Below are 25,897 nucleotides of genomic sequence, written 5' to 3' on the forward strand. Positions count from 1 at the left end.
ATGGCAAACGACATATACGAATAAAAAAAAGGACAAAAAAATGTAAATTGACTTCATTAATTAAGAAAGTCTTTTAATAATTCATGGCAAACGACATATACGAATAAAAAAAAGGACAAAAAAATGTAAATTGACTTCATTAATTAAGAAAGTCTTTTAATAATTCATGGCAAACGACATATACGAATTAAAAAAAGGACAAAAAAGTGTAAATTGACTTCATTAATTAAGGAAGTCTTTTAATAATTCATGGCAAACGACATATACGAATAAAAAAAAGGACAAAAAAATGTAAATTGACTTCATTAATTAAGGAAGTCTTTTAATAATTCATGGCAAACGACATATACGGATAAAAAAAAGGACAAAAAAGTGTAAATTGACTTCATTAATTAAGGAAGTCTTTTAATAATTCATGGCAAACGACATATACGAATAAAAAAAAGGACAAAAAAATGTAAATTGACTTCATTAATTAAGGAAGTCTTTTAATAATTCATTGCTTTCCGTCAAATCAGACAAAAAGTACTACCAACTCTTTGCAAACTTTAGGGACCAAAACAGTTCAAATCATCATACTTTAGGGACAATTTTGTTATCATTTTTTTCACTATTTGGCCTTTTTTCATCTATATAAACCAGAACTTCCTGCATGATATATCACCAAAATAACACAAACATCAATAGAAGTTGATTACTGGTCTTTCTCTTTAATAAATAACCTTTTGTACCTACCTACCTACCTATCTGCTCAAATGTCTCTCGTCAAAATTCAAACCAACACTCATTTGCCCAAACGCATAATCCTGGTCCGTCACGGCGAGGGTTCAGCAAACGCTGACATCAATGTGTGCGGAACAACTCCAAATCACAAAATTGAACTGACGGAGAAAGGGATTGAGCAGGCCAAGCAAACTGGAATCCGAATTAAGAAACTGATTTCTGAAAATGATAACAATTGGAAGGTTTTCTTCTATGTTTCGCCTTTAGAGCGAACGAGAAAGACGTTGAGAGAGATCGGCGGATCGTTCCCAAAGAGGAGAGTGATGGGTGTGAAGGAAGAGCCTAGGCTGAGAGAATTGAATTTTGGAAACTATCAGGACCCTGCAAGTATAGGAGAGATTAAGAAGGAACGATTTACGTATGGGAGGTTTTATTATAGAGTACCTGGTGGTGAAACTGGAGCTGAAGTTTATGATCGTATATCAGGTAAGTTCTATTGGTTTTTTTTCTACCCTAATTTGTTTCCTTTTTTTACTTACATAGTAATTCATAGTTGAGGTGTGTTTTGTTACTGGTGATAGTTCAAATGGAAAAAGAGAACAATTCATATATAGTTAGAGTATAATATTCGCAAAAAAGTGATAATTTAGATATGTATTTGGCGAAAAAGTTATAATTCTGAACAGGGTGCTTGTTTGTTGTTGTTATGCATTTGAAGTGCTCTGTTTTTCATTTTAATTTCTTGAACATAGTTTAGATGTTTCTTTTCCTTCTTGAGCTATATATGTGTTACCTTGACATTTAATTGAAGTGTATATATATTTAAGTAAACACGAACTTAATTTATTGACTAGAAATAATATGATTTGACTTTTCTACAGTTTATAAGCTGAAAGTCGTCTCCTTATGAAAAAGTTATAATAATAATAATAAGGAAGTAAAATTAGGTGGTGACTTTAAAGGAACATATACTAAGATTTCTTGTACTATCAATATAATTCAATACATTTAATCGAGTTTAAGTTACAAACATCAATGGTGTAAGAAACCCTTCCACTCATTCAAAGGATATCTATAAGTAAGCCTCGTCCTGATGATGATATAACCTAAACTCTTTCCTAGACTACCAATCAATATATGTTATGTAGAGATTTGATTATAATAATTACCTTAGTCGTAAATAATAAGATGATTGTGTTTATATTTTTAAGATGAATAGTATAGTAATAGCATAAACTCATACTATAACAATATGTAGGTTATATTGAATGCTTGAGGAGGGACATAGAAATGAAGAAATTCGTCTGTCATGATCCTTGTCAAGAAACCAACATCATCATCATTACCCATGGACTATCCAGTCGGATCTTCCTCATGAAATGGTTCGACTGGACGACTGAGCAATTTGAGGATCTCAATAGGATGAGAACTGGTGAATTTCAAGTGTTGCAATTAGGGCATGGCGGGGAATACAGCCTAGCATTTCATCATGATGACAAAAAACTTCACGAATGGGGACTATCTCCTGATATGATAGAGGATCAAAAATGTAAAGCTTATGGTCCTACAGGAGTTAACTGGCAGGGAGCTTGTGATTCATATCCTTTCATAGATTGTTTTGCAGAAGATTCAGATGATGAGAATACTATTATCTAAATTATAAGTACTAGCTAGCTAGTAATCATCCCTTTTAAGTAAAATTATGGTGTAATTGGATTGTTATTAACTTAAATTCCCTCTCTGTTTTAGTCTTTACCTGTATGCTAGATTCTGTTGTCTTCTTCTTTCTTTTTAAAATATTAAATTTGTTTGCGTGGATTTGAATTTGAAAGAGTTTGCCATGATTGTTACTCTTTTTTATTTGTTTCTTTTCTTTTTGCTTTCTATACTTTTAGTTTATGGTGGGTGTCCTTTGGATTAGTAAAATATTTATATATTTTTCAATTCCTTTTCCCTTTCTTTATGTCAGTATTATTTCATTTTACCTGTCTGAATTCTCATTCAACAAATCACACAGTACTGGCTCTCAATATATATATTCCCATGGGATAAGGACCCCTTCAACATAAAATTCGACAAGTTCCTTTAGGAACAACACTTTTAACATGCGATAAGAGGGCCGAATATGCTCTGAACTATGCGAAAAGGAATAATTTTACCCCTAGATTATGAATTTAACGGTACACTTCTACAAATTTGTTTATGTCAGTCCTGTTGGTATGTAGGCTCAGAAGATTCATTGGTGCAAGAAAGACATAAACCTTTTACACAAACAAAATCCAGTCATGTACTGTATCTGTCTCTATAGTTGTCCATTAGGCAACTACCTAAAATTAAGCAGGCAACTCGACCTGTCTTATGTCTAATCTTACAAGTTCACCAAGTCCAGGTAGTGTTTTCTCCCTAAAAAATCACAAACTTTAGTAGTAACCAACCATGGGTGTGGTACAATGGTGAACTGCTTCACCATTAAACAGACCTTAGAAGTTTTGGGTTCGAGCCCTGAATATGAAGAAAATCTTATTTAAATTGCGCGATTCAAATTTAGTCAGACTCCAATGAGACCCGTGAGGGAAACAAAAATAAAATAAAAAATCTAGGTAGCGATACTATAGTTATACTCATTTTTTTTTCTTTAATGGCTTTTATTAATTAATTAATTTATTTTTAAATTTAAACAAGGCTAATAGCCTGTTTCGCCAAATTCTTAAGAAGTTAAAAATGTTTATTTTAGAAAATTTAGGTATTTGATCAAGTTTTTAGGAAAAAATGTAAGTGATTTAAGTAGTAGTAATAAATAAGTAGTTTTTTCAAAAATTGTTACTTACACTTTTTTTTAAAAAAAAAATACATCTTTCCATTTTAGGGACAAACAAATTGATACGACATTTATTACTTTTTTCAGGACAAGTGAATAATTACTTACAAATTTGGGGACCACGTAGGAACACTAAATGACATACGTGGACCAGATTGATTGGTCTACTGAATAACTCTATTTTCCCGGTTTTGATTAAAGTTTAATTTGGATTGTGATTAGCACTAAAACACATCCATTGTTAGTGTTTGAATGATGATCAAACACTACCTTTGCTATTTTAAAAAAGCAGAGACTTGTTCTTCACTACCTAATTCCTCCTATTTTCTCTCTTCTACAAATGTTGCATTATGTTTAACCAACTCCATATATTTCGTCTCTCTTTTTTGGGATCTGAGTTACTTTTACTTTTCCTAATCCACTAAAGCTAATCACTATTTGTGTTTTTTTCTCTCTCTCTGTATTTTGGATTTCAAGAAAGAGTTTGAATACTACTCACTACAATCATTTGTGTGCTTGCTTATACATTCTTTTCGTTTGGTGGGTTGCAAGGCATTAGGATATAGACCCATATTGTGAAGTGGGTTTTTGTTCAGACTTGCTCAAATGATTGAGTTTGAGTTTCAGATTATTAGAAAGTTTTGATCTTTTTGACACAGGTATGGAAAATGTATGTTTTTTTTGGGTGTTTGATATGTGGTTTTCAGTGAAAATCTGAAAAATTGGGATTTTCAGATTTGTAGTTTTGTTGTCTTTTTCTTGATTTTGTTTTGAAATTGAAATCTGGTTTGGGTTGTTTGCTTGCTTGTTTGTTTTGTGTACTGACAGTTGGGTTTTGGAACTTTTGTTGTGTGTTTTAGGGGCACTTTTATGGCTTATCCATCAGACCATAGGTCCTCTAGTCGTGGGACTGTGAGATTTGTTTTGGTTCTGGTGGGTTTGTTTTTGGTTATTTACATGGTGACAACACCAACATTGCGGCACTCTAAGGCTTTGTCTTCATGTCCTCCATGTTTCTGTGATTGTGAGGAGGATCCCATGTTCTCGCCTATAGGTCAGTTTATCTCTCTTTGGATGCTAAATCTTGCTCATCTACCTTTGAAATTGTGTAGGTTGTGTACTTATGTTGGCTGATTTGATCCTAATGACTAAAAGTAATGCCTTTTACATATTGAGACACTTAGTTCATTTAAAGTTGAGTTTCTGCTTTTAGTAAGAAGTGATATTGTTTAAGAATTTGATTAAGAAAACTTGTATAGCCTTCATGGGGTTGCTTGTCATCCAAATTGGTGAACTATGGTCCATTTTTGTAATAAGTATTAACCAATTGAAGAAACTGGCAGGATTCTCAATTAATAGTACCTTGTTTTTACCACTTATAGAAGGTGGAGAATGAACTATAACTATATATTAGAAGGAATTCATGTGAGTTGAAAACTTTTTGGTTCTTCCACAGGAGGAAGAACTGGAAATAGACACAAAACCATTCATCCTAGCTCTATTTTTGTTCAAATGAAATGCTTAGCCAATTCCATGCATCAACCAAAAGGTCATTTCTAAGTCGATATGTTCTTATTGAGTATGGCTAGAGAATATTCATGACAGAAGTAACAGGAATGAGTGAACTGTCTTGTATATTTAAAGACTATATACAAAAATCAAATGCTTCGTATTATTATACTTCCATATACATAGCGAGGATTTCATACAGTTAATCTTAAGTTAGGTCTTTTTAGAATCCACAAGAACTAAGTGAATTTGCTGAGAATTGGTGCAGGTTATAATTCATAATAAAATAATTTTTAATTACACAAAATATATATGATTTATATTTTAAAAAAATATTTTTTTCTTTCGCTCCATACCAAGTCATACCAATTCATATTAGTTGAAACGAAGGGCGTAATTATTACAAAAATAAGCTGACTTCTTAAGTATATCATTTTTTTTTAATTATATACATCACACTAATATTTGTATTTCTATTTTTGCATCTTTCTTATCTTATCTACAAATGACAAATACAACGCGAAGTTGAAAATCACACGTTCAGAAATTCAAATTCAAATGTTAATCCACCACGTTCCCACTTCCAGCAATAAAAAAAAAGCGGCTCGTTAGAACTCTATAAATTCTTAACCAATCACCATTAATGGAGATCCATTTCCAAAAACCTTGAAAAATCCCTTCCTTCAATACCCACAATTTTTTTGTAAACAATCAAAGAAAAACGAAGCATGATAAACGGCACAGCTGAAAGCACCGATGTTCCAACACAAAAGCAGGGGCGGGTGGTGAATATAGCCTAGCAGTCCATCATACTGATGAAGAGATGCTAGAATGGGGTATGTCCCCTGAGATGATCGCTGACCAAAAAAGGTGAGCTAATGGTAACAGGGGTACTTTGAATGATCATTGCCCTTGGTACCTTGATGCTTTCTTTGACCATTTAGCGGATTCAAATGACAAAGATGATGTGAAGTCAAACAACTCGTATCTCCCCTTAGCATGACATTGATAATGTGTATTCGTTCCAATTCTGTTGTACTGTTCATTTGGTTAACTGATAGAAATGTTTGTAAGCTCTTTTCAAGTTGCTGTTACAATTTTAGGCCCGGAGGCATTATCAGTGTCAATTTCTTGTAAATTTGAAACTTTCAATTGTATAACAATCATTTGATATCAAGGATGAAGTATGAATTTAGTTTTTGACTGGTAAAATTATGATTTTTAAACAGGATGAAGATTGATTTAGTTTTGACAGGGTCAATTTACAAATTTTAGACCAGTTTTCACTGCTGAGGTCATTGTTTTAACTGACGTATAATGGAAGGTAATTGCGGAATTGGAAGGACTTTGCATTGAAATTCACCTTATCAAGTTCTCTCGAGTCTAATTCTGAAAACTTTGACCAATGACCATTATTTTGACATGGAATGAAAAATTACCACATATAATTTTTTAATATCTAAATTAAATTTTTTTTAAGATATTGAATTGATTCAAAGCTTATAAGTCAATTAAACTGACTTATAAACATTCAAAATGCTTATGAGCCAAAATCAACAAAAGTCATTAGTAATCGACCTCAACTTATTATTTCTTCAGATTATAAGCACTTTTAGTTTATCGAGCCTTCACTCTTATGCAATAGCTTGCAAACCACACAAGAGAGGTAATTCGCACTAGGTAAACTCGGTGCGACAAGCTTGACCCAGAAAACAAATCCCTTGCTTTCAGTGGCAAAAAAATTCAAACTTGAGACCTCTAATATGAAAGTCCCAAGCCCAAACCACTAGGTTACTCGAAGAGTCATTTTATAAATAAATTTTCAAAAACAAAACTTCTAACTTCCCTCCATCCCATATACACCATTCATCCTTTTCCTAACGAAAATATTTTTATATTTATAATTTGTAATAAAGAAAGGATGAAAAATAATATCTTAATCATTTATTTATTAAATTAATTTTAATACTAGAAAAATTCTTATCAACACGTAATGTTTAATAATTTTCATATATACTTCCCTGGTTTATATGAGTTGAATCAAAAATATCAAATGAATGGTTGTTTTCAAACGAACTTTTTTAAGTATGAGATTCTTTGTAGGTGATTTTCATGTAATTTCACAAACTTGGAACTTACGCTAAAAGAATGCCGCATGGGACATATAACTTTTAGCTTGACTCAACTTTTAATTACTCTCTAGTCAAGTCTAGACTTCTAGTCCTTCAATATGCCAACAAAAACGACATATACGAATAAAAAAAAAGACAAAAAAATGTAAATTGACTTCATTAATTAAGAAAGTCTTTTAATAATTCATTGTAATTACTTATTTGCTAAAAGCTTATGTGGAACTGTAAACATATGTATAATTAATTACCTAATGAAAATATAAATGAAAACTTTTCACGCATGCAATGTAGTTGTATAATTAATAAGGGAAACGACGTACTTTATTATTTATGGTAAATTAACAGAAGGATATTCTCTTGTGAGTTAATTAATTATCGTAATTAATTTTATCCATCTTCTAAAGAAAATTACTTGAAAAGACGTAATTAACTTGAATATCTAATTAGTCAAGGTAACTTCAATTAAGAAACTTTGCCGTATGTTTAGGGCCACAATATAATTCTCCATGCAGGACAAGTAAAATTAATCAATATTGCGACAGGTCTCCTACTTGTCTACACAAAAATAAAAATTAAAACAAATAATGACACAGAAGATGCCAACATGAGCATGCGGGGAGGTTACGATAGTGCAGTGCAGTGGTAAGTCGTAAGGGATTTTGAATTGAGTCTTTAGTATAAAATTGTTTTTGATAAAGAAGGTTTTATTTCTAAATTAGTAGAATTTTCTAATATAAATTCAAATTAGTTGGACTCTAAAATAATTATCGAACACTGAGTTAAGAAAAAGAGAGGAACATGTGGGGAAATTCTTGGAACGTTACATATTTTGTTCTCATCAGAATATTTAGGCATTATTATTGTATTCGTTAAGAGAGCGTGTTAAACTTTACTAGTTAAGAAAAAGAGAGGAACATGTGGGGAAGTTCTTGGAACGTTACATATTTTGTTCTCATCAGAATATTTAGGCATTATTATTGTATTCGTTAAGAGAGCATGTTAAACTTTACTAGTTCTTTAAAGGATATTCGTAAGGTATATTGTTCAATATAAACTTTGTTTTGTTGGACATATATAAATAATTAGAGTCCGGAGCCTAAAGGGCAAAAAAAATTGTCAAAAATTCCAAAAGGGCACATCACTTTTTATTCTAGCCAAAAGGGCAAAATCGCTGCGCCAGCAGCGATTTTCCTCTAACAAAAAGACAAAATAGCAGCGATTTCGTCTAAAAATATTTTTTAATTTTTTTAAATTAAAAATCGCTGCCACAGCAGCGATTTTGTAAAAAAATATAAAAAATTATTTTTTATTAAAAATCGCATTTTGTAATTTTTTTTAATTAAAGATCGCTGCTTGTTCTTTAAAAAAACTAAAACGGCACATCAAAAAAAAAAATTAACCAAAAGGGCTTCTGACAAAACAAAAATAAAAATCGCTGCATATTTTCTCAAAATATAGCAGCGAATTTGGTTAAGAATTAAAAAAAAAAGTTTTTTTTTTTAATTTAATATTCTTTTATTATTATTTATGATATATAATTCAATTTTCCTCATGCTTCAACAATTTTATTGAGTATACTGTCGTCTTGTTTATCATTTTTATATTATTAATAAGTAATAATAGGCATGAAAATAATAGTACTCGGCATGAAAAACGCTGCCCCTGCAGCGATATGTAAGGAAAAAAAAATTCTGACTTAAAATCGCTGCCACAGCAATTTTTTTATTTTTTTTTACAATGGCAGCGATTTTTAATAATAATAATAAAAACAAAATTTAACAAAATCGCTGCTGTGGCAGCGATTTTTAATAAAAATTTTTTTTTTTTTCCAAAATCGCTGCTGTGGCAGCGATTTTTAATTAAAAAAAAATAATAAATTTTTAGACGAAATCGCTGCTATTTAGTCATTTTGTCAGAGGAAAATCGCTGCGTCAGCAGCGATTTTGCCCTTTTGGCTAAAATAAAAAGTGATGTGCTCTTTTGGAATTTTTGACAATTTTTTTTGCCCTTTAGGTTCCGGACTCTAAATAATTATATTTAGTATTATATTATTTCAATTTATATGATATTTTTTCTGATTTATTGTTTCAATTAAAATGACGTTTTTTTATATTTAAAATATTTTTTTAATTTATCATTAATTAAATGAATTATAGATATAAAAATTTCTATGACTTACTTACATCCAAGTTTAATAACTTCTTTTAACATTTCACATCAAATTAAACAAGATGGATAACTATTTTTTAAGCCTTGTTTGCGAGGAAAACTTATACTACTTACTTTTCATTTTACGATCTCAACATTTTATAATATGTTTGTTATTATCAAATTGAAATTTATGATATAAAAAGACTTACTATACGTAAGACTATTACAAGTCATTCCTTTAATTGTATTCATATCTTTTATTCTGTGCATTGAATATAAACTCTGCGAATATTATAGGTCTACGAAGACTCGGATGCTCAGTCAAAGTTGCATCACCTTCATTTTCAAACTATACAAAAAACAAATTAAAAAATCTATATATGAGAAAATGAAAAATAGTCTTATATATATATGACAATATGTATAAAATAGTCCCTAAAGTTTAATTTTAATAGTTTTGGTTCTTTAAGTTCATCAAAGGTTAATACTTTTGATTTCGTCAAATATTTAACGTACTTAAAATGTTAATACTTTTGATTTTGTCAAATATTTAACGAACTTTAGTAATTTGATTTGATGAGATATACGAAATATTTTTTAGTCATAAAAGTAAGAAAGTCTCATCAAATCCTAAAAATTGCAATATAAAAAACTACATTAGATAAAAATTGTACAAAACAACACATCAAATTCTAGAAAGAAACCAAAACTTACAAAAATAGTAGTAACTCCAAAAGCAATTCCCACTAAAAAAAATATTGCTTTCATAGTTTCCGTCAAATCAGACAAAAAGTAATACCAACTCTTTGCAAGCTTTAGGGACCAAAACAGTTCAAATCATCATACTTTAGGGACTATTTTGAATTTTTGTTATCATTTTTTACACTATTTGGCCCTTTTTCATCTATATAAACTTCCTGCATGATATATCACCGAAATAACACAAACATCAATAGAAGTTGATTACTGGTCTTTCTCTTTAATACCCTTTTGTACCTATCTGCTCAAATGTCTCTCGTCAAAATTCAAACCAACACTCATTTGCCCAAACGCATAATCCTGGTCCGTCATGGCGAGTGTTCAGCAAACGCCGACATCAATGTGTACGGAACAACTCCAAATCACAAAATGGAACTGACGGAGAAAGGGATTGAGCAGGCCAAGCAAACTGGAATCCTAATGAAGAAACTGATTTCTGAAAATGATAACAATTGGAAGGTTTTCTTCTATGTTTCGCCTGCAGAGAGAACGAGAAAGACGTTGAGAGAGATCGGCGGATCGTTCCCAAAGAGGAGAGTGATGGGTGTGAAGGAAGAGCCTAGGCTGAGAGAATTGAATTTTGGAAACTATCATGACCCTGCAAGTATAGGAAAGATTAAGAAGGAACGAGTAACGTATGGGAGGTTTTATTATAGAGTACCTGGTGGTGAAACTGGAGCTGAAGTTTATGATCGTATATCAAGTAAGTTCTATTGGTTTTTTCTACGTCTAAATCACAATTCAATATTTTTTTTTTTTCTACCCTAATTTGTTTCCTTTTTCTACTTACATGATAATATAGTTGAGGTGTGTTTTGTTACTGGTGATAGTTCAAATGGGAAAAGAGAACAATTCATAGTTAGAGTATAATATTCGCAAAAAAGTGATAATTTTGATATGTATTTGGCAAAAAAGTTATAATTCTGAACAGGATGCTTGTTTGTTGTTGTTATGCATTTGAAGTGCTCTGTTTTTCATTTTAATTTCTTGAACATAGTTTAGATGTTTCTTTTCCTTCTTGAGCTATATATGCGTTACCTTGACATTTAATTGAAGTGTATATTTAAGTAAACACGAACTTAATTTATTGACTAGAAATAATATGATTTGACTTTTTTACATTTTATAAGCTGAAAGTCATCTCCTTATGAAAAAGTTATAATAATAATAAGGAAGTAAAATTAGGTGGTGACTTTAAAGGAACATATACTAAGATTTCTTGTACTATCAATATAATTCAACACGTGAGAGTACATTTAATCGAGTTTAAGTTACAAACATCAATGGTAGTGTAAGAAACCTTTCCACTCATTCAAAGGATTTCTATAAGTAAGCCTTGTCCTGATGATGATATAACCTAAACTCTTTCCTAGACTACCAATCAATATATTTTATGTAGAGATTTAATTATAATAATTACCTTAGTCGTAAATAATAAGATGATTGTGTAAATATTTTTTAGACGAATAGTATAGTAATAACATAAACTCATACTATAACAATATGTAGGTTATATTGAATGCTTGAGGAGTGACATAGAAATGAAGAAGTTCGTCTGTCATGATCCTTGTCAAGAAACTAACATCATCATTGTTACCCATGGACTATCCAGTCGGATCTTCCTCATGAAATGGTTCGACTGGACGATTGAGCAATTTGAGGATCTCAATAGGATGAAAACTAGTGAATTTCAAGTGTTGCAATTAGGGCATGGCGGGGAATACAGCCTAGCTTTTCATCACGATGACAAGAAACTTCGCGAATGGGGACTATCTCCTGATATGATAGAGGATCAAAAATGTAAAGCTTATGGTCCTACAGGAGTTAACTGGCAGGGAGCTTGTGATTCATATCCTTTCATGGATTGTTTTGCAGAAGATTCAGATGATGAGAATACTATTATCTAAATTATAAGTGCTAGCTAGCTAGTAATCATCCCTTTTAAATAAAATTATGGTGTAATTTTAGTCTTTACCTGATGCTAAATTTGATTGTTATTATCTATATATTCTCTTATTTTAAAGAACTACATCTTCTTAATAACTTTCCATTCTTAAGAAACACCTAATAAACAGAGGTAACTTATAGTAATAATGAACGTGAAATAAGCTAAACCGATACTTATTTTAGGACGAGACAGAGAGTGTAGTTTAAATTGATAGGCTTCAACTTTTCACATTTGCTTTACTAATTAGGATTATGAGGTCGACATATTCTGTTGTCTTCTTCTTTCTTTTTAAAATATTAAATTTGTTTGCGTGGATTTGAATTTGAAGGAGTTTGCCATGATTGTTACTCTTTTTTATTTGTTTCTTTTCTTTTTGCTTTCTATACTTTTAGTTTATGGTGGGTGTCCTTTGAATTAGTAAAATATTTATATATTTTTCAATTCCTTTTCCCTTTCTTTATGTCAGTATTATTTCATTTTACCTATCTGAATTCTCATTCAACAAATCACACATTAGTTAGGCCTAATTACTATACTGGCTCTCATTATATATATTCCCATGGGATAAGGACCCCTTTAACATAAAATTCGACAAGTTCCTTTAGGAACAACACTTTTAAATTGCGATAAGAGGGCCGAATATGCTCTGAACTATGCGGAAAGGAATAATTTTACCCCTAGATTATGAATTTAACTTCTACAAATCTGTTTATGTTTGTCCTGTTGGTATGTAGGCTCAGAAGATTCATTGGTGCAAGAAAGACATAAACCTTTTACACAAATAAAATCCAGTCATGTATTGTATCTGTCTCTATAGTTGTCCATTAGGCAACTACCTAAATTAAGCAGGCAACTCGACCTGTCTATGTCTAATCTTACAAGTTCACCAAGTCCAGGTAGTATTTTCTCCCTCAAAAAAACCACAAACTTTAGTAGTTACTAACCATGGTTGTGATACAGTGATGAACTGCTTCACCCTTAAACAGACTTTAGATGTTTTGGGTTTAAGCCCTGAATATGGAGAAAATCTTATTTAAACTGCGCGATTCAAATTTAGTCAGACTCCAATGGGACCCGTGAGGGAAACAAAAATAAAATAAAAAATCTAGGTAGCGATACTATAGTTATACTCATTTTTTTTTCTTTAATGGCTTTTATTAATTAATTAATTTATTTTTAAATTTAAACAAGGCTAATAGCCTGTTTCGCCAAATTCTTAAGAAGTTAAAAATGTTTATTTTAGAAAATTTAGGTATTTAATCAAGTTTTTAGGAAAAAATGTAAGTGATTTAAGTAGTAGTAATAAATAAGTAGTTTTAAAAAAAATTGATACTTATGTTGTAAAACTTAAGACCAAAAGAACAATATAAAGATGAAGACAAGAATATAAGACAAGAGGAACAATATAAGATAATTTTCTTTCTCTCAAGTGTTCACCAAATCTTCAAGTGTCTCTACAATATGAACTCTTATGCCTCTATTTATAGTGTAACATAGAGGCATTCAAAAGGTTAGTCATAAACATGACATTAACATGAATATAATGCGGAGGTTATGGAAGTGAAAGGTTACAAGAATAATGATTATAAAGATGGAGGTTATGGAGGTTATGATTATCTTCATAATGGAGGAAAGTATGGAGTAACTTCTTGATGTAGTGGACATCCACAATATATTATTTTATAACAACTTACACTTTTTTTTTAAAAAAAAATACATCTTTCCATTTTAGGGACAAACAAATTGATACGACATTTAATACTTTTTTCAGGACAAGTGAATAATTACTTACAAATTTGGGGACCACGTAGGAACACTAAATGACATACGTGGACCAGATTGATTGGTCTACTGAATAACTCTATTTTCCCGGTTTTGATTAAAGTTTAATTTGGATTGTGATTAGCACTAAAACACATCCATTGTTAGTGTTTGAATGATGATCAAACACTACCTTTGCTATTTTAAAAAAGCAGAGACTTGTTCTTCACTACCTAATTCCTCCTATTTTCTCTCTTCTACAAATGTTGCATTATGTTTAACCAACTCCATATATTTCGTCTCTCTTTTTTGGGATCTGAGTTACTTTTACTTTTCCTAATCCACTAAAGCTAATCACTATTTGTGTTTTTTTCTCTCTCTCTGTATTTTGGATTTCAAGAAAGAGTTTGAATACTACTCACTACAATCATTTGTGTGCTTGCTTATACATTCTTTTCGTTTGGTGGGTTGCAAGGCATTAGGATATAGACCCATATTGTGAAGTGGGTTTTTGTTCAGACTTGCTCAAATGATTGAGTTTGAGTTTCAGATTATTAGAAAGTTTTGATCTTTTTGACACAGGTATGGAAAATGTATGTTTTTTTTGGGTGTTTGATATGTGGTTTTCAGTGAAAATCTGAAAAATTGGGATTTTCAGATTTGTAGTTTTGTTGTCTTTTTCTTGATTTTGTTTTGAAATTGAAATCTGGTTTGGGTTGTTTGCTTGCTTGTTTGTTTTGTGTACTGACAGTTGGGTTTTGGAACTTTTGTTGTGTGTTTTAGGGGCACTTTTATGGCTTATCCATCAGACCATAGGTCCTCTAGTCGTGGGACTGTGAGATTTGTTTTGGTTCTGGTGGGTTTGTTTTTGGTTATTTACATGGTGACAACACCAACATTGCGGCACTCTAAGGCTTTGTCTTCATGTCCTCCATGTTTCTGTGATTGTGAGGAGGATCCCATGTTCTCGCCTATAGGTCAGTTTATCTCTCTTTGGATGCTAAATCTTGCTCATCTACCTTTGAAATTGTGTAGGTTGTGTACTTATGTTGGCTGATTTGATCCTAATGACTAAAAGTAATGCCTTTTACATATTGAGACACTTAGTTCATTTAAAGTTGAGTTTCTGCTTTTAGTAAGAAGTGATATTGTTTAAGAATTTGATTAAGAAAACTTGTATAGCCTTCATGGGGTTGCTTGTCATCCAAATTGGTGAACTATGGTCCATTTTTGTAATAAGTATTAACCAATTGAAGAAACTGGCAGGATTCTCAATTAATAGTACCTTGTTTTTACCACTTATAGAAGGTGGAGAATGAACTATAACTGAATATTAGAAGGAATTCATGTGAGTTGAAAACTTTTTGGTTCTTCCACAGGAGGAAGAACTGGAAATAGACACAAAACCATTCATCCTAGCTCTATTTTTGTTCAAATGAAATGCTTAGCCAATTCCATGCATCAACCAAAAGGTCATTTCTAAGTCTATATATTCTTATTGAGTATGGCTAGAGAATATTCATGACAGAAGTAACAGGAATGAGTGAACTGTCTTGTATATTTAAAGACTATACAAAAATCAAATGCTTCGTATTATTATACTTCCATATACATAGCGAGGATTTCATACAGTTAATCTTAAGTTAGGTCTTTCTAGAATCCACAAGAACTAAGTGAATTTGCTGAGAATTGGTGCAGGTTACAATTAAAACGAAATGTAAGAGAAAGACACTTTAACTGAAATTTCTAATTAATGGTTGATTTGAGAATTGTACTGGGAAAGGAACTATTACATATTTCATTGAAGAGACAAAAGTGGGTGAGAACCATGAGGTATTAGGTTCAAAGGTGTGGCTTAGTGGTCAATGAATTGGGTGTGGCCTAGTAGTCAATGAAGTGTTGCCTTGTTCTGAATAGTCTGTTTTGATTTATTGATTTCCATAAGGAGCCCATAATTCTCTGAGGGCATAAATTGGCATCACGACACAACTGGTGGGCCTGGAAGAAACTTTGTAAACCTTGGAGTGATTCAGTAGCCGCAGTTCCAAACTCCCAATCTCTCATCCTGAATAATAGGTTGATATGACTTATCTAAGCTATAGATGCCTCTCATTGTTGGTAACAGAGCATTTTATTGAACTTATTCAGAGTACCGACTCTTACTGATTTTGTATTTTGATCTTGAACTATATGTTTCTGGCACAGGGAGAAATTCTTAATGCCTGACAAGCTCCTTAAGAATGAGAACTTTTTGATAAATTTGCATCTGCAAAAAGTGGTATAATAGGGTCCAGGAAATAGTTTTTCCAAGAGTTAGCTGAAATAGTTTATTTGTTTATCCTGATTGGAGTAGACTGAATGCCTTCTACATCATTAAGACTTGAGGTTCTCTATTTTGAAGAGGATGAGGATTGTTTACATATAAAGGATGATACTTCCATCAGTATAGCATACTATTCAAATATATACTGCTATGCCGCAATACCTTTAATGTTTATAAATTAACATTCAAGATATTTTTTTAACCATATTGTCTTCTTTTGTCTGGTATAACAAAATTTTAAGCTATTTATTCAGTACTTTCTCTTTTCTCTTGGTGTTGATGTTTGAAAATCAGCATAGCTTTTGGAAATAATAGTATCTTTCAATGCAGAACTGACATCGTTTATGATGTCTTCCTCTGTCCTGCTGATTCTTATCTCCTATTTATGTGTTGTTTTGCAGACATCTTAAACAGCTCATTGGCAGGTTAGTTCTCTGCTTCATTTAGTGCCTGAAAAACTGTAAGGTGTAAAGTTATACAAGTAATCCTCTGCGAAATTGAGTGAAGTGTTATACTGTTTCCTGTTTAAAAGTTACTCTATGAAGGCATAATGTTGGAGAAACGATTAAATCTTTTGGCTATGGGATATTATTTAAAGCGACACTAATCCAGCAATTGACTGAAACCTAAGCCATCTTTTTATTTTTCTTGTGTCTAAATCCTGATTGCACTAGTAACAACTCACAACAGAGCACTATACTCACTAAAAAAACAAAAAACAGAGCTGAGATGTTCTGGACAAACTGACTGTTTGACATCTGCTAAAAGTTTTGAAGAACTGTCTAGAACACTGAAAGCAAAGTAGAGAAAGAGCCACCCTTTGGCTCTCTTCCTCCATTTGTCTGATTAATGTAGCATTTTTCTGCCATCTAACTATATAGTCTTTCACAATTTGTGCTGCATGCATGCAGTTAAGTAGGTCGCTGTTGAAAAATTTAGGAGGAGAGGTTTAATTTGGTTTAAGCTGCTTCCTCTAATCATTGGTTCTTTTTGTGATGCAGACTGTGGTAAAAATGATCCTCAGTTGAATGAAGAGATGAAAAAGGACATTGCTACTTTACTAGCAGAGGAGATTAACTTGCAAAAAAATGTTACTGATGACGTCTTGAATCGCACCAAGGCTCTAATTATGAGTGCCAAAAGAGCATCTTCACACTACCAAAAAGAATCAGAGAAGTGCAACATAGGGATAGATACATGTGAGGGAGGGAGGGAAAAGGCTGAGGCTGCATTGATAGAAGAGCGCAAGCTCTCTGCACTGTGGGAGACTCGAGCCATTGAGTTTGGCTGGAAGGACTAGTGAAGACTTTATTCCAGGAAAATTAATTAAACCATTTTGGTCTCTGTTAGAATTAGAATAGATATGCCTCTTTCCTTGTACACCCATTTGTGAATATGGTTTTCCCTTTTCGTCTGTCTTGGTTTTCATTTCTTATACTTCAGATTGTGTTGATTTCAGTTAATAATTTAATTGACGTTTTTCCAAGTTGTGTTATCACAATTCACATCATTGTGAACGGAATGCGTGTGGTTTTCAATTTGGCCGTCTTGCTGTCATGTCATGAGTACATGCTGTTCTCTCAAGAGTTTCAGTCATCTACATTGTTATCACCAAGCAATAGTTAATTACATTCTCTCACATTAATTATAGTAAACTAACACCAAGTATAGGTAATCATTTACTTAAAACTAGTTTTCTCACCCGTTCATAGCTTATAATGGGAGACTAGGAAAAAATAAAACATAAAAGGTGTTTTTTTCGAAAAAAGATGGAAGGTGGTTTAGTGTTGATAATTGGTTGAATTTGCATGCTCTAAATTGAAACAAACAGAAAGACTGCAACGTCTCAATTATCCATAATATAATTGGGAAATGCTAAATTGCCAGAAAAATTGGCAGAAATTTAAAAAGTCTATAATATTCTTTTTATTTTAAAATAAACTGATTTTTTTTTTTCATTTTTTAATTAAAAGGTATTAAAATTAAAAGGATAAAAATGTTCAAAAAGGTAAAATAACATAGTGTGAAATATGTTATTTTACCATTCTAGCCAAAAGGATTTTTCCAAATAGATGATACATCACATCGAGCAATGCATATTTCACACATATCCTAATAAGATCACATAGGAGAAAACAAAAAAGCAGGTGAGCAATCTTGATGGTACCAACAAATGTGAAACAGAATTACATGTAATGAACAACATAACAGTAAAAGCTCCTGGGGTAACAAAGAGTCCAAACGCTGAATAGGTTTAAATTGCAAGCAAAAACTTTGAATTAACTTATATCATTCTTTTGGTCACTTCCTTCAGATATGAAGGTCTATTTATTAAAGATGTTAAGCAAGAAAAATACAATGTAAAACAAGGAAAGGTTAAACAGGCCAAAGCATGGTGTTTCAACATAATGTAGGAAATGACTTGTCCAGCTTCTGCATTCAACCCTTGTTATAGAGTCAACGCGCAAGCCAATTCCATCAAACCAAGTATATACTGTCCAAAACTGCAAACCCGGCTGCAACTCCTCCCTCATTTGATGAAGAGACCTTTGTTCGCATCAAGTAACCAGCCTGTTGGTTGATTAAAACTTCTGTTTTGTTCCTGCATATGAAGTGCATATCAGCACAAGATGTTAGAGGGAAACGATGATTTTAAAACTTAGGTTTACAAAAAAAAAACCATTCTTCCTCATTTGTTATTCAAATAATCTGCATCCCTTGTAACATCATTCTATGAATCAAACATAAGCTGAAAGTAGGGACTGGAACATGCTTCGGGTAAAAAGGTTGTCTCAACGTTTCTCCTTTCTGGCAGTTCCTCTTTTTCATTCTTACGTTAAATTGGGGTGAGTGGGTCCATGGGGGTGCAATACAGCATATTCACTAATTACCTTAAATAGGTACCATATATCCCAAGTTCTGATATGGTTTGTTCTTTATGAGAGATGCCTTCTTGCATTAGTATCGAGTGAGAGATCTTCGGAAAAATCCTCTGCATTAGAATGTAGGCTGCATCACTTCCAGTGCCTTCCTTTTGCAGTTTCAAAAGAGCGTCTCTGACATCCTCCCCGTAGATATTGTTTCCTGAGGTGAGAAGAGGATCTAGTATTAATGATTTTGATGTGTAGTTACAATATAGACAAAATCAATTTCATGAGCCAGACCTCCTCCTTCTCGTTGTGGTTTCATAACATACAATTCTGGCCTGTCAATTGCATCCTTGACAATGTCGGATTCATCCAAGCTCCACAACCCTGCAAAGCATTTCCGTAATTTGGCAATGTCATCTTTGTTTTCCAGAAACCTGCTCATAAACAAGGACGGAAGTTTACCAAATCATAGATAGAGTATTAGGAAAAGTTAATTTCTCAATGACTGCATAACTGTATTCATTATGCTCCCAGCTTACAAATTAAACGAAACGTTCTACTTCAAACTGTCTGGGTGTCTATATCTTTCTAACTTAGACATTTATTTTTTTACCTTCTTTTTGTACCACAGGAAAAGAGAGCAACGGAATGACATTATTCATCACAATCAGTTTATAAAGCACTAAATGCATTAAGTTTTGCCTTTCCAGAACCCCATTACAGAGAGGGAGATCCCAAACAATTATCCAGACTCAAATTTAAACACCTGTATCAACACACTAAGTTTACTAATTACTGAATCACAAGAGACGCAACTTGAGTTAAGCTTTTACCTTTCAAGTACATTGGGCTTTGCAAGCTCTTGCTGAATCTTCTTGCTGCCAGCTAAATGATAAGAAATTGAAGGGCACTTGACTGCACGTGATTGCTCCATCAGCAGCCTAGCTTTCCACTCCTACAATAAATTGCATAAAACAGATCAAGCAAAAATGATAGGTAACTGGGAAGTGTATAACTAAGTGGAGATCACAACGAGATGCAATAGTAAATGGCCAATCTCTCTATTTGGGCCACTTTCATAATCTCAAATATTGAACAGTACTTATGAATCAATTCTGCCTCTACCCAAAAACGTGTGTGCACAACTTAGAGATGCTTTCAAAAGATTTTGCAGAAAGTAAAGGCTAAATATCCATAAGACTAACTAAAAGAACCAGAGACTGCCTTTTAACTGTACAATGAAAATGATCAGGGTCCATTATCCTGAATTAGGCATCCAAACCTAAGTTGCTCGGTCTCTCCAAAATTGCTGCCGCACCCGTGTAGGATCCTCCAAAAATGCACTACTTTTGGAGGATCCGACACGCACCCGTCGACGTTTCTGAAGAGTCTGAGCAACATAGATCCAAACAGTTCCATTTCAATTAGTTATCGAATTTTTTTTTGCTTCCATTTCACTTACCAGGAGAATGCAATGCCTTAGAATATGGTGTTCATTAACTTTGTTTAAAATGAGCGAGATTCCTATGTTTTTGACATGGCATGGGGGTAAAAGCATTTTAAACAAAGTTTTTTTTTTATCAAATAAAACTTTGTTTAAAATGTTTTTACCCCCATGCCATGTCAAAGACATTGGAATCTCGTCACAAGCTACTCTTATTTTGGACTCTGAAAACTACTGCTGACTACTCCTCAGCCAGTGATCAGTGCTAAACAGCACTTTCCCTTCCACCCAAAATCATGTGCTCATTTCTCTTTCTTCTCCAATTGTGTGTACCTATGTTTTCTCTCACCTCCCTATCTAAGAAATTCTGATCTAGAGTATACCTGCTAAAATAGGGAATAACCTGCCCACTGTTTTTTTATCAGATAGGTTCCCCCTTGGAACTGTGTTCTCCTTTTTCTTTTAATAAGGAATTGCTTATTCCTTTTTTTCATTTCAGGTATTTACAGATTCGATAAGAATTGTTAAATGGCATGAGATGGTGATTCATAAAGATACCAACAGATACATTTATCAAACAAATCGAGCCATGTAAAAATCTGACTGTACAGAGGGTATCCACCTCTAATGTCAGCAAATAGTGGTTATTGCACATATGAGAATAGGAATTTAAAAGTAAGCCAGTAATTTCATAACCATAGTCAAGCGGTATAAAAATAATCTTACAGATTCCGAGTTATAGTCACTTGGTGCATAGCCAGCTCTAAAATAAATGACTGCCACAGCTTGACCATCTCTGCAATCCTAAAGATTTTAAGCTTCCCATACAGAAAGTGCAAATTTAACAGCTTTAACACAGTATTTTGGTAGAAAAGTTACATACACAACAAGGGTACCATCTTGTTGAAGCTCGCCAAGTGCATCAATTTCAGCCAGTGTCTTTCTGATAGTTGTAACTTGATGTGTGTTATAAGCTAAGGAAATATCTTTAGGAGAATTTACAAGCAAAAATCACTGCAGATGTACTACACAGAATGCATTTTTGATACTTCAGACCAAGATAATCTTAAGTGTCTTAAATATGGCTATATTCCTTTATTAGATCCATGATAAGTACATTAAATCCACATCTATCATTGCAAGTAGGATATCTTTCTCTCAATGATGCAGAAAGCCAATGCTGGTCATACATATTGCGCTCTTCAGTTTGAACCACAAACATAATCACAGCCCTGCAATATGTATTAAAGTTAGAACAACTTCAAAGACATACTTTCCGGCATTAAGCAAAAAAATCTGTCAAATCAAATCGACCTTGGATCACCATATTCATTCCAAGCTTTAGCCAATGCTTCAGCAAATTGATTTACAGCATTGTTTGCGGGAATTCTGTTAGGATCTGATGCAATGTCTTCTCTGTATTGTTGAAGCAAGCTCCTGTAAACGACAGTTAATATCAACTTCTATATGGGCTTTAGAGGAGAAAGAGCTAGATGTTTTATGATCTGACATTATCTTTTCAATATTCACGCATGCATACACTGAAGATTTCATCATAAAACAAAAATCCAAGAAATAACTTGATAAAATTACAACAGAAGTTCTGGATAGTGAGTATCGATGCCAGACTGTCCTATAACACACCATTTACCCAACTGTACTGCAGATATCATTAGCTGCTTGTTTAAAGCCCTTGAAGGTTTTTGTTGCTCAAGGTTTTTGAATTTTTTTAGACAAGGACATTACAATGCATTTCATTATTAAAAAAGTGGAAGCTTTGCTACATAAGTTAACATAGATTATTTTACCTGTGAAGCTCGCTGACCAGACAACTTAGCCCTGGAAATGATGATGAAATTGTGTTAAGCTCTATTTGCAGAAGTAATTTAGTTTGCTCATCCAGCATATAGTCTGAGCGATGCAACCCCAAGCGTATTTCCTACATCAATGTCATATCAAATGGGAAATTCTCTCCTACACAAAGAAACAATAAAATACTCCTACAACTAATATAAGTCGACTTAGGCACATAAATGAATAATGCCTTCTTATAACGATTGGAGATGAAGAAATACATGACAGATTCTCCATTCCTGATGATCAAATATGGCAATATCTAAAGCAACAAGGAGAATTTTTTATTACTATCAGGCAAATTGAGTAACACCAAGTCCAATGATAAAAGGGTCAATCAAAATCATGGTGATTGATATCATGTATTAGGAATATCAAATTTGTATGTCAACCCAAAACGACAGAACAAGTCTAACAATGATTAAAGAATAGAAAAGAAATGCCAATATTTAAAGAGCTGACAAATGTGGTACGCACATATCTCGAAATTAAAATTGTATGATATCAAGATGTACCTCTATCTTGTTGATTTCTAACATCTTGGAGTGGATTTCTAGTAGTCTGGAGGTGAAAGGATCAACTTTTCTCGTCCTGCAGAAAATTGCATTAAGTTTCATAAAACTCTAAAGAACTACCATTATCTCTTCCAACTAACTAGAGAGTTGTGTATTCTGTTCCAGTACATGCTTTAAGTGAACAGCAAACACAGAAGCAATTATGTGTACCAACCTAGACAGTGATTGCTGCAGAAATTCTCCATCCTGACTCACGCGATCCACGAGTTCATTGAAAATAGGAGCAACTTCACAAGCTTGCTTCCAATGACTTTCAGGAAATGACATTGGTATCAGAGCAACTGGAGCATGAACCATATCAACACCAGGAACAGTTCCTGACCTCTTCAAATTTCAAAAGGCACAAATATCACATGAAAGCAATAACAATAACACCTAACCACCTTCTTGATAAACAAAGGAGAAAAGGAAAATAAAGCACCAATCTTTAATCAAAACAATAAAAGAAATAAACAAAATCTGATATTTTCATAGACAATTCAGTAATACAAACTTATCTCTCTGTGATGTAAAAAGCAGTTTCTATTGCCATAAAGACTGACCTCCGAATTTCTGTCACCAACAAGAAGTCCACGAAGAGAGCACCAGACAAGGGCATCATTAGCAAGCTTCTGCACCAATTTTGGGTCGATATCATGAGGATCGACAATGGGTTTCGCAGAATTTTCCACTTGGGTCTGCATTTTGTGCACTTCAGCACACTTCAATGGGGATTTGGGTATGAAAATCTTGGAAGATTTAAGGAGATGGGGTTCCAAGAATCTAGTAGGTGAGCAGAAATTTAAAGGGTTTGATGGTGATTCTTGGGATTGAAAAGGAGAGGCAGCGCTTATGCTAGTTAGTGAGATTGATGGAGAAGAACAGCCGCTGCCCATTTTGACATTCTTTGGACCCCTTATGTTACCTTATTATCGTCCAAAGTGGCTCTTTACGTTTGGCTGGCTGCTAAAGGGGAGGGAATCTTGTTCTCAATTTGCCTTTTTTGAGGAAAGTGTGTTGCAACTTTGCTCAAGGAATATGCTATAAAATTATCAATTCATCCCCCATATACATTAAAATTATGTATTATCTCCAAATGGAAAGATGTCACTGCTGACATCAAGAACTAGGTAAAATGTCCAAAACTATGTATATTTATAACAAAGTAAAGACAAAAAAAAAAAAAAAAAACTAGGAGGAGATCTTGACTATTGAACTATGGAATGAGTAGGAAGATTTCTCTTTGGGTAGAAGGGTGTGCGCGCGTGAGGATCATAATTATATATTATTATTAGCTTGTTTGATCAAACTTTTAAAATCACTTTTTCTTCGTAAAGCTATTAGGAATTTTTGATAAGCTTGTCCTATGTGAAATTACATCTTAAATTGAGTGTCTAGTTTTTTAGATTTCTCTAACTTGAGGAGGAATAAATGTTGCAAATGCAATTATATTTAGTGTATATTTTGAAGAATATGAGTATGTGTCATGCTATAAAAGAAAAGGAATATGAGTTCTGCTTCATGGCAAGGTGAGATCCCTTTTTCTATTCTTGGAAGATGAAATGAACATAAAATTTAAAGTAATATATGTTCTTACTTAAATTTGCTGTCTCTTAATGTTAAACTTTAAAGTGTTCTATTAGGTGTAAATATTGATGTGCGTATATTTAATTGAGTACTAAAATCTGGATATATATTTGGACGTCAATAAGTTAATATTATAAAAAAGTTGTTCAATCTTAAACAATGCCCTGTCAACCATATGACCATAACACCTCATAGATACTAATGAGTGAGAACTTATTTCATATCCCAAACGCAATGTGCGTCATTAACAAGTATAATTTACTAGTAATTTTTTGTTATTTGCACCTATGAATTTACTATTTCTCATCCCAATTTTCATTTACATTAGAGCCCACCTTGAGAATTGATTTCAATGGTTTTGGCTCTTCTTTTACTTCCTCTTTGTTGGAAGGCACTTTCTCTGTTGATTTCTTTTTCTTCTTCTTCTTCTTACTGAAATAAATCTCCTCCACATTATCATTTATGCTAACCATCTTCTTTGGAGCTTTATTTTGAGTTTCCATTGATGGTCCAGAGGCCTCTTCCTCAACAATCTTGTCACCTTCATTCTCTTCACTAGTTACCTGAGAAAGCTCACTTTCTTCATTTTCAAGGACAGGATCATCTTCAACTACAGCTTCTTCCAGCTTGGGAATTACACGAGAACTCGAATCTTCAGAATGCAGAACATGTTCATTGGTTGAGTGATTTCCATTACCTGGATTAGATCGAGATTGGCTTGTATTGACCAAACTGTGACCCTTGGAATCACCCAAAGTTACAGGTTTGGTAGCTTCATCAGCAAGGCTCTGCACAACAAATTCATAAAGCCTATCGACAATAAGGAAGCCATTGCGCCAAGATAAATTCAAACTCGTGATCATGTAGATTTGACCTGCTATTTCAGCAGCAGTATCCTTGAACAAGTTGAATAGCCTTCGACAGATGGATAGACTGAAACACACAGGACATCCAAAAGACATGATATAACATAGGAACTCATTAAAAATGCCAAAGAGCTGGATCTTGTTTTCTCCTTGGTCCATTTCTTAGTCTGTTTAAAGAAAGGAAATTAAAAAAATAATGCAGGCTTTTAGCCTGCTGTAGCATTGGATTCTTTCTGCAAAGACAAGCAACAGTTGCAAGCAATGTTCCTTTTCTTTTCTTGAGAGCAAACCAAAGCCAAAGCCTGATAGCATCTTATTTCCTCCTTCCATAAAGCTAATGTTTATAGAGCATCAAGGTTTTTATTCCTTGCCTCTTTCTCAACTCGAGTTTAAGAACAAAAAGATAATCAAGATGATGGCTCTGATTGTCAATCTCAGCTTAAGAATTGAAACCAATTGAGCATGGAAAACTAATAAAGAGGATTAAGGGATTTGGTCAGCTTTAACTGAAGTGCAATACTTTCGAACAATGAAATACTAATTGATTGAAGAGCACATGAAGAAAGAGAATGAAACCAGACGAGATGTATTACTATTT

The 25,897-nt window shown here is 33.0% G+C and overlaps 4 protein-coding genes across 6 annotated transcripts; 2 read left to right on the top strand and 2 right to left on the bottom strand.

Annotated features, from left to right (window-relative positions):
* Window positions 1-753: 753 nt before the first annotated feature.
* On the top strand, window positions 754-12,003 carry LOC125815590 (phosphoglycerate mutase-like protein AT74). 2 transcript variants are annotated; one of them, XM_049495095.1, is made up of 3 exons: window positions 754-965; window positions 10,552-10,795; window positions 11,602-12,003. In XM_049495095.1, the coding sequence occupies exons 1-3, from the start codon at window positions 756-758 to the stop codon at window positions 11,997-11,999; spliced, it is 852 nt and encodes a 283-aa protein (XP_049351052.1). In that variant the 5' UTR covers window positions 754-755; the 3' UTR covers window positions 12,000-12,003. The 2 variants fall into 2 exon arrangements, with proteins under 2 accessions (XP_049351052.1, XP_049351051.1); XM_049495094.1 differs by lacking the exons at window positions 10,552-10,795; window positions 11,602-12,003 and adding an exon at window positions 1,982-2,586 and having other exon boundaries at window positions 756-1,209.
* Window positions 3,785-17,610, top strand: LOC125815593 (uncharacterized). Of its 2 annotated transcripts, none has more exons than XM_049495097.1 (4): window positions 3,785-4,200; window positions 14,585-14,778; window positions 16,526-16,549; window positions 17,126-17,610. In XM_049495097.1, the coding sequence occupies exons 2-4, from the start codon at window positions 14,595-14,597 to the stop codon at window positions 17,422-17,424; spliced, it is 507 nt and encodes a 168-aa protein (XP_049351054.1). In that variant the 5' UTR covers window positions 3,785-4,200; window positions 14,585-14,594; the 3' UTR covers window positions 17,425-17,610. The 2 variants fall into 2 exon arrangements, with proteins under 2 accessions (XP_049351054.1, XP_049351055.1); XM_049495098.1 differs by lacking the exon at window positions 3,785-4,200 and adding an exon at window positions 13,934-14,383.
* Window positions 17,611-18,409: 799 nt separating this feature from the next.
* LOC125815622 (glutathione synthetase, chloroplastic) lies at window positions 18,410-23,869 on the bottom strand. The gene is made up of 12 exons (XM_049495141.1): window positions 23,410-23,869; window positions 23,022-23,191; window positions 22,808-22,883; window positions 22,247-22,377; window positions 21,753-21,875; window positions 21,589-21,670; window positions 21,322-21,401; window positions 21,165-21,234; window positions 19,828-19,949; window positions 19,289-19,428; window positions 19,016-19,208; window positions 18,410-18,726 (listed from the first exon to the last, which is right to left on the bottom strand). The coding sequence occupies exons 1-12, from the start codon at window positions 23,740-23,742 to the stop codon at window positions 18,603-18,605; spliced, it is 1,644 nt and encodes a 547-aa protein (XP_049351098.1). The 5' UTR covers window positions 23,743-23,869; the 3' UTR covers window positions 18,410-18,602.
* Window positions 23,870-24,617: 748 nt separating this feature from the next.
* On the bottom strand, window positions 24,618-25,744 carry LOC125816172 (uncharacterized). The gene has a single exon (XM_049495763.1). The coding sequence runs from the start codon at window positions 25,456-25,458 to the stop codon at window positions 24,730-24,732; it is 729 nt and encodes a 242-aa protein (XP_049351720.1). The 5' UTR covers window positions 25,459-25,744; the 3' UTR covers window positions 24,618-24,729.
* Between the last annotated feature and the right edge of the window lie 153 nt (window positions 25,745-25,897).

This window comes from Solanum verrucosum, unplaced genomic scaffold (assembly GCF_900185275.1).
Source record: "Solanum verrucosum unplaced genomic scaffold, falcon-dt-bn FXZP01000261.1, whole genome shotgun sequence".
Taxonomy (NCBI): domain Eukaryota; kingdom Viridiplantae; phylum Streptophyta; class Magnoliopsida; order Solanales; family Solanaceae; genus Solanum; species Solanum verrucosum.